The 13,740-nt window shown below is 45.7% G+C and overlaps 1 protein-coding gene across 3 annotated transcripts in view; it reads right to left on the reverse strand.

Moving 5' to 3' along the window:
- The window catches only part of adgrl1a (adhesion G protein-coupled receptor L1a), a 162,782-nt gene that overhangs the window by 21,733 nt on the left and 127,309 nt on the right, over window positions 1-13,740 (reverse strand). For all 3 annotated transcript variants that reach the window (XM_045715416.1, XM_045715417.1, XM_045715415.1), the window contains 11 exons: window positions 12,490-12,697; window positions 11,853-12,117; window positions 11,234-11,561; window positions 10,083-10,379; window positions 8,278-8,381; window positions 7,419-7,604; window positions 7,140-7,178; window positions 5,448-5,628; window positions 5,146-5,268; window positions 2,916-3,121; window positions 638-811 (listed from right to left, as the gene is read on the reverse strand). In XM_045715416.1, coding sequence (XP_045571372.1) covers window positions 638-811; window positions 2,916-3,121; window positions 5,146-5,268; window positions 5,448-5,628; window positions 7,140-7,178; window positions 7,419-7,604; window positions 8,278-8,381; window positions 10,083-10,379; window positions 11,234-11,561; window positions 11,853-12,117; window positions 12,490-12,697 — 2,111 coding nt within the window. The remainder of the gene's footprint in view (window positions 1-637; window positions 812-2,915; window positions 3,122-5,145; window positions 5,269-5,447; window positions 5,629-7,139; window positions 7,179-7,418; window positions 7,605-8,277; window positions 8,382-10,082; window positions 10,380-11,233; window positions 11,562-11,852; window positions 12,118-12,489; window positions 12,698-13,740) is intronic.

The following is a 13,740-nucleotide window of genomic DNA, read 5'->3' on the forward strand; positions in this document are numbered from 1 at the left end:
ATTTAAATTACAGGTTGTAATGCAACAAAATACGAAAAACGCCAAGGGGAATGAATATTTTTGCAAGGCACTGTATATTAAGCCTTACCACTCAAACGCGCCCAATATATGTGGTGCTGCTCATGGCAACATCATCTCGCTGAGTCTACCTTTAAATTATAAAGTCAATCTCAACGTGACTCGCCAGATTCCGAAGCTTGAAAACCCTATAAAAATAGCTTGAAAACCCCATTCTATTTTCCCCCCTCCCGCCCAAGAAATTACTAAAACTGAACATAATTCTTGATGGTTTTTATTATTGTAGTTAGTTTTGGAGTCAAAGATAACAGTTTCAGTATAGCCGGATGTGGAGGTCCTGGGCTGGCGTGATAACACCTGGTCTGCGGTTGTGAGGCCCGTAGGACGTACTGCCAAATTCTCTAAAACAACATTGAGGCGGCTGATGATTTTTGGGTTTTCATTTACTATAATAATAACCTTGGTGTGTGTCTGTCTGTTGGTATGTCTGTGTGTGTGTGTGTGTGTGTGTGTGTGTGTGTGTGTGTGTGTGTGTGTGTGTGTGTGTGTGTGTGTGTGTGTGTGTGTGTGTGTGTGTGTGTGTGTGTGTGTGTGTGTGTGTAATATCCACTGGACCTACATCAGGCTGGTGGTGGGCCATGAGCACAGCAAAGTTGGTGAGGTGGGAACAGGAGCAGGTGGTGTGTGTGCTGTTGGTGTCCAGCAGTCTACAGCCCTGAGACGACCACTGGCCTGTCATCGACCGCTCAGAGTAATTCCAGAACGAACAGTTGGGACTGTAGTGGTTCTCCAACTGGAGGGAGAGAGTGAGAGAGAGAGGGGGGGGGGTAATTTCAAATGAAAATTAATTAACTTTATTGATACCCAAGGTAAATGGTTCTGTCGCAGGCTTTATAACAACACACAAACATAAATAACAAACATAAAGTGCTGCAATCCATTTAAACATGTTTATATACAGTACAAGCAGATGACAGGGAAATAAAATACAGCCTATTTAAACAGTTGGCAAATATGTGGGAGAGAGAGAGAAAGGGTGAGAGGTGAAATATATTGTAATGCATGTGTACAGTAACAGAACAGGGTGTACAGTGTGGGGGACGTAGTGTTTGATGCTCTGTATACAGTATGTGTATGGGCTTGTTTGTCTACTACAGTACAGTATGTGTATGGGCTTGTTTGTCTACTACAGTACAGTATGTGTATGGGCTTGTTAGTCTACTACAGTACAGTATGTGTATGGGCTTGTTTGTCTACTACAGTACAGTATGTGTATGGGCTTGTTTGTCTACTACAGTACAGTATGTGTATGGGCTTGTTTGTCTACTACAGTACAGTATGTGTATGGGCTTGTTTGTCTACTACAGTACAGTATGTGTATGGGCTTGTTTGTCTACTACAGTACAGTACGTGTATGGGCTTGTTAGTCTACTACAGTACAGTATGTGACGTAGTGTTTAACCTCCTGTATGTGTATATTATGTCAATGTACATTTATGTTTATTTATTTATTATTATTTTATTTATTTATTTTTACCTTAATTTAACTAGGCAAGTCAGTTAAGAACAAATTGTTATTTTCAATGACGGCCGAGAAACAGTGGGTTAACTGCCTTATTCAGGGGCAGAAAGACAGATTTTTAAATTGTCAGCTCGGGGATTCAATCTTGCAACCTTTCGGTTTATGCAAGTGTATGTGAGTGTCATTTTTATGTGAGTGTAGTGTGTATATTGGAGTGTATTGTGTGTATGTGAGTGAAGAGTGCATACTGGAGTGTATTGTGTATGGGAGTGTATTGTGTGTATGGGAGTGTATTGTGTATAGGTGTATATTGTGTGTATGGGAGTGTATTGTGTGCATGGGAGTGTATTGTGTATGGGAATGTATTGTGTATGGGTGTGTATTGTGTGTAGGGTTTGTATTGTGTATGGGTGTATATTGTGTGTATGGGAGTGTATTGTGTATGGGAATTAATTGTGTATGGGAATGATTTGTGTATGGGTGTGTATTGTGTGTATAGGTGTGTATTGTGTGTATGGGAGTGTATTGTGTGTATGGGAGTGTATTGTGTATGGGAATGAATTGTGTATGGGAATGTATTGTGTATGGGAATGTATTGTGTGTAGGGTTTGTATTGTGTGTAGGGTTTGTATTGTGTATGGGTGTATATTGTGTGTATGGGAGTGTATTGTGTATGGGAATTAATTGTGTATGGGAATGATTTGTGTATGGGTGTGTATTGTGTGTATAGGTGTGTATTGTGTGTATGGGAGTGTATTGTGTGTATGGGAGTGTATTGTGTGCATGGGAGTGTATTGTGTATGGGAATGTATTGTGTATGGGTGTGTATTGTGTGTAGGGTTTGTATTGTGTATGGGTGTATATTGTGTGTATGGGAGTGTATTGTGTATGGGAATTAATTGTGTATGGGAATGATTTGTGTATGGGTGTGTATTGTGTGTATAGGTGTGTATTGTGTGTATGGGAGTGTATTGTGTGTATGGGAGTGTATTGTGTATGGGAATGTATTGTGTATGGGAATGTATTGTGTATGGGAATGTATTGTGTGTAGGGTTTGTATTGTGTGTATGGGTGTGTATTGTGTGTATGGGAGTGTAGTGTGTGTGGGAGTGCATTGTGTGTATGGGAGTGTATTGTGTGTATGGGAGAGTGTGTGGACTGTATGTGTGTGAGTCACAGGAGGTTGGTGGCACCTTAATTGGGGAGGATGGGCTTGTGGTAATAGCTGGAGCGTAATGAGTGGAATGGTATCAAATACATCAAACACATGGTTTTCATGCGTTTGATGCCATTCCATTTGCTATGTTCCGGCCAATATTATGAGCCGTTCTGTAAGTATGTAAGCGTATAACATTACATGTAAGTGTATGTATACCTGTAAGTGTTTGAGTGTGAACACCACCGGCTCAGTGAGGAACACTCTGCTGGACTCTTTATTGATGGAGGCGGCGATGACGTGGGAGTTGACCGCCAAGCCCCGCTCCCCCGGTGCTGCCTCCAGCTCCATCTTCACCGTGGCGTTCTCCGTAGACAGGAAGGAGCCCAAGTTCTTATAAAGAACAAACACTACCTTGACTTGGCCTGGAGGGGGAGAGAGAGATGAGAGACGGGGCGAGACAGGGATAGACGGGGAGAGGCGGGTAGAGAGCGAAAGGGTCAGAGAGAGAGACGGGGAGAGGGAGATAGAAGAAGAAAGAGAGATAGAGAGGGGAAATGAGAGAGGGAAAGGAAAAAAGAGAAAATAGAAACAGAAATAGTGTGTGAAGGGAGCATAACAAGGAGAGAGAGTCAGACAGAGAGAGAGAAAATAAAGAGGTAAAGGAGAGGGAAGGGGGAAGGAGAGAGAGTCAGACAGAGAGAGAGAAAATAAAGAGGTAAAGGAGAGGGAAGGGGGAAGGAGAGAGAGTCAGACAGAGAGAGAGAAAATAAAGAGGTAAAGGAGAGGGAAGGGGGAAGGAGAGAGAGTCAGACAGAGAGAGAGAAAATAAAGAGGTAAAGGAGAGGGAAGGGGGAAGGAGAGAGAGTCAGACAGAGAGAGAGAAAAGAAAGAGGTAAAGGAGAGGGAAGGGGGGAAGGAGAGAGAGTCAGACAGAGAGAGAGAAAAGAAAGAGGTAAAGAAGAGGGAAGGGGGAAGGAGAGAGAGTCAGAGAGAGAGAGAGAGAGAGAGAAAATAAAGTAGTAAAGGAGAGGGAAGGGGGAAGGAGAGGGAGTCAGAGAGAGAGAGAAAATAAAGAGGTAAAGGAGAGGGAAGGGGGAAGGAGAGAGAGAGAAAAGAGAAAGAGGTAAAGGAGAGGAAAAGGAGGAATAGTAAAAAGAGAAGAAGACAGAAATAGCGAGAGAGAGGACAGGGGGAATAGTAAGGGGGAAAGGAGGAAAGGGAGAGAGGCAGAGTGACAGAGAGAGAGAGAAAGAGAGAGAGAGTTAGTGAAGGTTAGAATGATGGTAAGAACCGTTTCATTTTGACTGGTGGGAAAGAGGGGAGATTTAATGTGGAGGGCAATGGAACATTCATCCCTCAAGCATTCACAGATCTCCTATTATTCCATATGAATTTTTCATGTGCGTTTGTTTCAATCATTCTAATCTGGTTCCCACTGCAGAGCCGAGCGCTGACAGAAAACAGAGAAGGGGGAGAGGGAGGGATGGGTGGAGGACTGGAGGGAGGGAGAGGAGGAATGGAGGGAGGGAGAGGGGGAGGAAGAGGGGGGCTTGAAGCGGGAGAAGAGATGAGAGAGGGGTATAAGATGGTGGAGAGACGGAGCAAGGGAGAGAGAGAGCGAGAGCTGAGATTGCTCTGTCAGGCTGTGGGTGATAGTCATCTACACGCCTCTCTAGCTATTCTATTAGGAGTGCTGTTAGGAAACCATCAAGGACGAAATGGTCTCAGCGCTTTTATTAATCTGATTGGCCTGTTATTATGAAACAATAACTTGGTCAACTGCATGCAGATTACTTTAGACTCGCATGAAAATGCAAATGGAAACATTGAGTGAGAGATCCCCGAGCCCAAATCTCAGGTCATGAAGTGAACGGGAAATCCATAAGCCCATATCTCAGGTCATGAAGTGAACGGGAGATCCCTGAGCCCATATCTCAGGTCATGAAGTAACCGGGAGATCCCCGAGCCCATATCTCAGGTTCATGATGTAACCGGGAGATCCCCGAGCCCATATCTCAGGTCATGAAGTGAACGGGAAATCCCCAAGCCCATATCTCAGGTCATGAAGTGAACGGGAAATCCCCGAGCCCATATCTCAGGTCATGAAGTGAACGGGAGATCCATGAGCCCATATCTCAGGTCATGAAGTGAACGGGAGATCCCCGAGCCCATATCTCAGGTTATGAAGTGACCGGGAAATCCCCGAGCCCATATCTCAGGTCATGAAGTGAACGAGAGATCCCCGAGCCCATATCTCAGGTCATGAAGTGAACGAGAGATCCCTGAGCCCATATCTCAGGTTATGAAGTGACCGGGAAATCCCCGAGCCCATATCTCAGTTCATGAAGTGAACGAGAGATCCCCGAGCCCATATCTCAGGTCATGAAGTGACCGGGAGCGCTGTAGGGTTTGACTGTGATGTGATGACCGTGATAAGGTTACTGACCATTGCGGCTGTACTGTTTGATGGTAGAGGCGGAGAGCTGGATGGTGCTGTCGCTCACGTAGTTCTGAGGAAAGGACAGGTCCTGAAGGTCCATCTCTGTGTTCAACACGTTTACCTCCAGATCTAAGATACACACACAGGCACATGGGAACAAAGAGTTAGAGTTGTTCTGCTTTGCCAGGATATTGAGCATGCCCTGCTCTACACCAATCCACCTACTGGAATTACTTTTGCTACTAATTACAATTACTAATCACACACATGCATGCACCCCACTGCTTCCATTTCCCCCTATTTCTTACCGATATTGGGGGCCCGGTCGGTGAAGCGGTTGCCGTACATGTTGTTGGCCAATAGGAAGGCTCCTTTCTCCAGGACGTCCAATAACATGGTGGCAGTGTGGGCTTGCTCCGTAGTGTTCATGTCCTGCCATGACTCCAGAGCCTCTGTACGCAGCAGGTTGTCCACTGTCTGCACTACCGCCTGGCAACACAGAGGGGGCGCTAAGGTTCACACTGCTGTATTACACTGCATTACATTACACATGCTACATTTACATTACATTTACGTCATTTAGCAGACACACTTATCCAGAGCGACTTACAAATGCTACTGCTGTACATTACATTTTCTGCTGCTCTACTCTTATAAGTAGACGTTTGACCTGTTATCCAATTTATAACAGAGGCCTGTATGTTTGATTCACCATGTAATTCTCTTATACTATGCAGGCCTGTATGTTTGATTCATCATGTAATTCTCTTATACTTTGCAGGCCTGTATGTTTGATTCATCATGTAATTCTCTTATACTATGCAGGCCTGTATGTTTGATTCATCGTGTGATTCTCTTGTACTATACAGGCCTGTATTTTTTATTCATCTCTGTGATTCTCTTGTACTATACAGGCCTGTATGTTTGATTCATCGTGTGACTCTCTTGTACTATACAGGCCTGTATGTTTGATTCATCATGTGATTCTCTTGTACTATACAGGCCTGTATGACACACACAGGGTCAATAGATTATTCTTCATTGTACAGTGGAAGGGAGAGAATTACAGCTGCACTTCTATGCTCTTCACACAATCACCATACATTTCCCCTTACACTAAACCTATTAAAACCATTCTAATTATATATATTTACCATATACTGTATTACATCTCTGTTACTTCATAAGCTACAGTACAACCAATGCTAAACAAGGGTGCTCTAGTGACACACCACAACACAGCACACTTTGCATAGATCGTACACCACTGCAGATTTCTATGTATTTTGTTCCAATGCACAACAGACAGGTTAAGGAACACATTTGCTGCAGGATGACAGAAATCATTAATATGTAGAAATACATCATACATACTACGATATCACACACAGGATCATTTCATACTATCAAATGACCCCTTCCACATAGCCAGAGATATCATACTGTACTGAACTGTACACAGCCAAGGCTCATACAGCAACGTATATCACTATAGTAACATTACAGTGAAACCTAGCCGAGATATGTCACAGAAACATTACTACCGCTTCTATTACTCCGCCCCACATTTCAGAGAGATACTATGAACATGAGGGAAAACTACAAAGCAACTAGCAGCCTGAGGAAATATTACAGAAACATTTCACTGAGGCATCCACAGAGATATCAGCCATACAGCGCACACACACACGCACGCTCGCAGCATGCAGACACATGCACCTGTACACGCACACACGCAGCACGCTTACACACACACACGCATACGTACACACACACACACACACGCACACACACACCGCTGCACCGTGCTCCGCCTGCAACTAGAATGATTCTGAACACATTACATGATATATCTCAGCCTAAAGAAATCCTATACAGTACACACATACGTCTACTACAGGCTAGGGGTTATCTTTCCCACATTATTCTCAGTAGTCAGTACACTGGTAGGCTAGAAGATATTCTCCATTTAAAGTGTGGGGATTAAAGGGGAAAGTTACCTGGATGTAAGCCCGACAGGTCCGCTCTCTCTTCTGGAGCTGAGAGGAGGGAGGACAATAGAATTACAGTACACTTCTATAGGGTACTGTAATACCAAAACAATGGCAAACTGCAAGTCTAGAGGGATGTTATACACTATGGGTCTGTTAGCATGCATTTTTAAACACCCAGTTCAGTTTGTCTGTGAGTGTGTGTGTTTGTACAACTTTGTGTGTGTGTACATCTATCTGTGTGTGTGTGTGGTGTGTGGTGTGTGTTTGCACATGTGTGTCTTCTACCTTGTTGTAGTTGCGTGCGGCTGACTCCTTGTTGCCGGGCCGCAGGGCCTGAAGCTGGGCATCCAGTATGTCCAGCAGCTGTTCCATCAGACGCACTGACGAGCTGACATCACCAGCGTGGATCCGCCCCCGTGTGTGGTTCACCAACTCCCCAGCTATGTTGGCAGCATTCTCACCACTCTTTATCTACACACAGAGACACACATTTCCACCACTGGGTACTACACAGAGGAGTGTGTGTTGGGGGTTGCTGATGGTTGAGAGTGGTTGAGGGTGCGGAGTAGACTCACGGTTTTCATAAAAATACACTTTAAATATACTCAATAAAATAGTTGTAACTCAATTATCTTTAAATATACGTTAAATATACTCAAGGAAAATAGTTGTAATTCAATTATCTTTAAATATACTTTAAATATACTCAACAAAAATAGCTGTAACTCAATTATCTTTAAATATACTTTAAATATACTGAATGAAAATAGTTGTAATTCAATTATCTTTAAATATACTTTAAATATACTCAATAAAAATAGTTGTAATTCAATTATCTTTAAATATACTTTAAAGATACTCAATAAAAATAGTATTTCCATTATCTTGACCTTAATGGCCTTCCATAGGGTGAATGACTAACTATAGAAAGTGGAGAATGAAGAGTGGATGCATTTGAATATGGGTCTAGTTGAAATGAGTCATTCTAATGAGTGAAAACCTTAGTGTTATGGTGGTGATGGGTTTTAATCAGGAGAGCCTAGGAGACATGCTAATGGCAGTGTGCATATGGACACAGACACCTAGGGCCAGAGGCAGGGCCAGAGGCCCCCAACAGAGGGACTAGTAGAGGTGGAGGTCTTACCTTCTGGGCTACCTGGTTGACCCAGGGAGAGGTGCAGTTACTGAGGTCAGGGCCCCGAGGGTTCCACATGACCGGAGCCGCCAAGCACTGGAATGAGGCGATGCCTGGGAGGGCCAGGGAGGAAGGGAGAAAGGAATGGAGGGAGGAAGAGAGGGATGGAGAGATAATAAGCATTAGGTATTGGGCAATTATAGAGAGATGGATTTTAAAGAGAAAAGGAACAGGGCAAAGAGTACGACAGATAAAAAAAAGAGTAAATGAAATGAACTTTAAATATGCAATACTTTGAGTGGTTCGGCGGAGGAGAGAAAAGAGAGGGAGGAGGGAGGAGGAAGTGTGTGAGAGAAAATGGGACAGAAGTGGAAAGGTTAAATAATGGAGTGTAGGACAGAAAGAGAAAGAACGAGAAGGGAGGGGTAGGCTTTCAAATGAGTTGGCTATAAGAACATGGCTTTAAAGGAACACAAATTCACACAAACGTGCGCTACACACACACACAGCCCCCCACACACACACACACACACACCAAAGACGGCGCCATCAGGCATCGTCTCTCATCTGCAAGAATAACACCTCAAGGGAGGGACCTCCCGCCACCCCTCGTTTTCAGCTAAGTTTTCCGTTTAGTTAGGAGAGTTCAGAGAGAGGACAACACACTGGGATCAACCAAGGAAGGGTCTTTCCACTGCCGCTACACAAACAGCTCCATACAGGGAACAACAGAAGAGAGGGGAGAAGAGAAGGAGAGAGGGAGAAGAGAGGGAGAGAGAAGAAAGGAGAAGAGAGGGAGAGAGGGGAGAAGAGAGAGAGAGGGGAGAAGAGAGAGGGAGAGAGAGAGAAGAGAGGGAGCGAGCGAGGGAGAAGAGAGGGAGAAAGGGAGAGAGGGAGACAGAAGAAGGGAGAAGACAGAGAGACAACACAGCAGCAGAGGAATCAGAGCAGAAGTACCCTCCTTTCCCCCCCCTCCGCTCCCTACCCTCCTCCATCTAGTGCAGATTGGCTTTGAAATCTCTGCCAAGACATGGCAATTAAGCCAGCTGCTAATTTAGCGTTACTGTTGTTGTCAGAGATGAGAGAGAGAGTGAGAACACAGAAAAGCAAGAAGAGATGGAGGGGGAGTGGTGGTAAAAGATATTCTATTATTTTCTGGAACTCGAGAGGGATATTTGATGCTTGCATGTTTGGAGTTATAGAAGCTAGCATGAAGGGAGGTGTATCCTGTTTTGTTCAGTCTTTCATTTCATTATTCCACACTTTCACTTGGCTATCCCTGTTTTGCTGTGAAATGACTCTTTCATTTGGAGAGGAGAGGAGAGAAGGACGGGCTTTCATGTAGAGGGAGTCCTCTGGGATCCAGCCTGCTACTGAGACCAACAGTGGGACAGGAGAGGAGAGGGGGAGACAGCACAGCCAGCCAGGGGAAAAACAAGAGCTGCAGCACAAACACACTGAAACAGTGACACACTGGAAAACACACACACACACACACACACACACACACACACACACACACACACACACACACACACACACACACACACACACACTGAAACAGACACACTGGAAAACACACACAGACTGAAACAGAGACACACTGGGAAACACACACGTGCACGCACACACACAGAAATACACACAAACGAAGAAAAAAACACACGCACATGTATGTATATTCACACGTGTACTTGAGCGCATACAAAAAACTAACAAAAACCACAGACACACATGCACGCACAACCACACACCCCAACTCAAATAACCACACACTCATACATACAGGAAACACTGTAATAGTCAGTCCCCACCTAGTGATCCTTTAGGACAGGGGCGGTCCACAGTCTCTCCTCTCTGGGTGGAGGGCCACTGCACCCCTCTGGCGACTCTGGACTCACACACCTGGGGCTCCGGGCCCTGGACGGGCGGGCGGGGAGGCCGCCTGGTGACTGGTACGGTGGCTGTGATTGGCCGCAGGTCAGGGCCCTTGTTGATAGCGCCAATGGGGTGAGAGGTGGGGGCCAGGGGGCGGGTGGTAGCAGGGCTAGAACTGGAGGTGAAAGGTCGGGCTGGAGTGGTGCTGGTCACCTGAGTGGTCGTCAGAGGGCCTGAAGAGAGAGAGACGGGGGGGTGATTTAGTTTAGTTTTAAAACACATAATAAAGTACATGTATAAATAAAATAATTGAGGATGACAAAATAAAGTCAAAATAAAGTCAAAGATATAAATAGGGAAAGTGAAAGTGAGAGACAAAAAAAGGGAAATAAAACAAAAGAGATGGAATGAAAGTCGGGAGAGGGGAATAGAGAAAGACAAAGACAAAACCAGAGCATGAATAAAAGAGAGAAAGGCACGTAAATGTTACATCTCTCAGAAGTTCAAAAGTTCTCCGGATAATAATTACGGCACAAACTACTTTTGAGCATATCAAAGCTTTAATACATCTATATATTACTCTTTCAGTGTTCCTATCACTACCCCTGGAGAGGGGGAGGGAGCGTGCACGGCAAGAAAGGAAGAAGAAAGGAGGACGTCAATTATTGATCAAATGTATATGACAGAAGTCACTACCGACATTAACAACCAACTTTAATGCATCCATAAAAGTAACACATCCCAACTAAAAAGTCTCAACTGATCAAACACCCACTCTCCTCTAACAACACTGGGACAAGACTGTCTGTCTGCCTCTGTCTTTCTCTCCATCTTTCTCTCTCTCTCTCTTTCTCTCTCCCTCTCTCTCAGGGCCAAATACTAACTCCAGATAGGCCTGCATCGCTAAAATATTCACCCAAAACACAATGGATAATTAATCTGAAAAAGCAAGCTACGTACAAGAGGGCGAACAGGTGGTGATTTGCATTTGTGCAAATATCCCACTACAACTGACATCAATGGACAAATGATACCAGAAATAAAGGTTCACTGTACACACACATCTCAGGACTCTGCGTTGACTCACCAGTGGTGGGGTCCGGTGGTCCGAACTCCAGCGGGTATCTCAGAACATTATAGTTGTTCCAGATGTAGAGCTGGTTGTCTCTGGGGTTATAGTCCACAGAGGAGACGTACTGGTAGGGGTTAGGGAAGGGGATGTGGACGGGCTCCTCCCGGGCACGGTTCGTGTTGTAGGCGTAAAGGATCAGGTCCCCGCCGGCCTCGCTGTCGTCGTCCTGGTAGACGCTGCGCACGGCGTAGAGCACGCCGCACGCCATGAAGGCGTTGGACGCCAGCCTCTTGTCGAAGCTGGTCTCCCAGGTGCCCTCGAAGCGCAGGGTGTACGGGTTCACCTGGGAGGAGAGGGGGTGATGGTAACCATAAATATATCTCAAACTACAGAAGAAACTGTAGAATATCACCCATTCTCAAACGCTCAATCCTGGTGTTACGGTGATAAACACAAGAAAGTGTATTTATGAAATAATTGTAAAAAAACAATTAGGCCTACTTTAGTTGAGCTTAGAAATGTCCAGTCCAAGTCCATCCCCCTGTTACACTCCTCCCTCTTCTATTCCCTCCATCACCCTGTTACACTCCTCTTACACTCTTCTATTCCCTCCATCCTCCTCTCCTCCACCCACCTGGCTGACCACCAGTCGTCCGTTGTTGGACTCTGTGGCGTAGATGACCCACAGCCCGTTCTCGTCCACCGCGAGGTCGATGTCGCTCTTCCCACCCCAGCGGTAGGGCGATGTGTCGTGGTAGTTGGCGTTGGCGATAATGGCCTCGCCGCTCTTGATGCGTGTGCGCAGGTCATACTTGACCATGTTGCGTGTGCGCTCCTTATTGTAGAACACGGCGCCGTCGTATACCACGAAGCCTGTGCCATCAACACGGTTCGGCAACCTATAGGAGGGGAAGAAGTGGGTGGTCAGAATATGACAGGAGAATCAATAACCCATGAGCTTTTGGGCTATGACCGGCTCAACCCATAAGCACATGTCCAAAGATACCAACTGTATGATCACATACATTAGAACAGTGGTTCTCATACTTCACAATCCCATGGAGCACAAGAAAAAACATGTATTTCACTAAATTAATTGGACTTCACACTGACCCCTGAGGTGCCCCACCAGTGGTCCACAGATCACCACAGGACCCCATGGAACCCACACTGCCATTCACCATCCATCTACAGCAGTATTCAAATAAATCAATGCAGAGGCAGAGGGATTATTTGATGTGAACTGGCGGGGGGGCAGAGGCGGTGCTCACTTGTAGGTGGTGGTGGCGCGGTTCTGTCTGAAGTCGTCCCAGGAGGCGTACTCATACAGCATGTCGGTGCGGTAGGGAGTCCAAGGCATGACATAGAGCCGGTCACCTGACTGCAGGGGGTCCTTACACCACGCCCCCGATTGATGCTCCGCCTCCTGCAGCGAGCTGGCCGCCTGTACCCGCAGCAGTGTGCCCGGACACACGAAGACTGGAGGAGAGTGGAAAGAGAGAGAGATGGGGAGAGAGAGAGGGTGAGAGAGTGAGAGAGAGGGAGGGAGGGAGGGAGGGAGGGAGGGAGGGAGGGAGGGAGGGAGGGAGGGAGAGAGAGAGAGAGAGAGAGGGAGAGAGAGCGAGAGAGAGAGAGAAAGGGAGAGAGGGAGAAAGAAAGAAAGAGAGAGAGCGAGCGGTAGAGAGAGTAAGGGAGAGAGAGAGCGAGCAAGAGAGAAAGAGAGAGAGATGCAGTGTGAGAGATGGAGTGAAGGGATATAAAAGGAGCAATGTAAGATAAAGGAGTATATTAAGGAGATGATGAGGGGGAAACGGAAAGAGAGAGGAGATGAGGAAGAGGAGTGGGGACAAAGAAAGGGGTAGAAGATGGGATGAGAGTATTGTGGGGAAAGAGACGAGGAGAGATGTTCACGATAACAAGTTTGAGATTTGAGGAGAGGGAGACAGAAAACAAAAGAAGAATGGGAGAGAGAGAGAGAAAGACAGAGAGAGAGAGAGCGAGGGGAATGAGGTGAGATACATTATCAGATCAAAAATGAAGGAATACAAAAAGCTAATTTGCTAAATATCAGCATTGAGGCCTAAGAGCTGCCTGTAGTGTTCTGATAAATGGTAGATTCCTAGCTGCTGCTGCCCAGATAAGGTATTTCATCTGATTAATCTTGGCCTACTTAAGGTTTTATTGTGCATGTATATTGTAAGAAGCTCAGTATTCCTGCTCTGTGGTAGGAAATAACAGTATGAGTTTTAGAGTGTTGTATCAGTACAGGTGGTTGGATCTCAGTCAAGAGTAATGCCATGAAGTCTGGGGTAGAAAATAAGAGCCTGGCCAGGGTCCCCTTCTTCTGTTGTTGCAATCCATACTTCACACACACACACACACACACACTCACACACACGCACGCACGCACGCACGCACGCACGCACGCACACACACACACACACACGCATGCATGAACACACACACACTCCCCCCTCCCCTGACACACACACACTCACACACACACACACACACACACACAC

This window comes from Salmo salar, chromosome ssa03, assembly GCF_905237065.1.
Source record: "Salmo salar chromosome ssa03, Ssal_v3.1, whole genome shotgun sequence".
Lineage (NCBI taxonomy): Eukaryota > Metazoa > Chordata > Actinopteri > Salmoniformes > Salmonidae > Salmo > Salmo salar.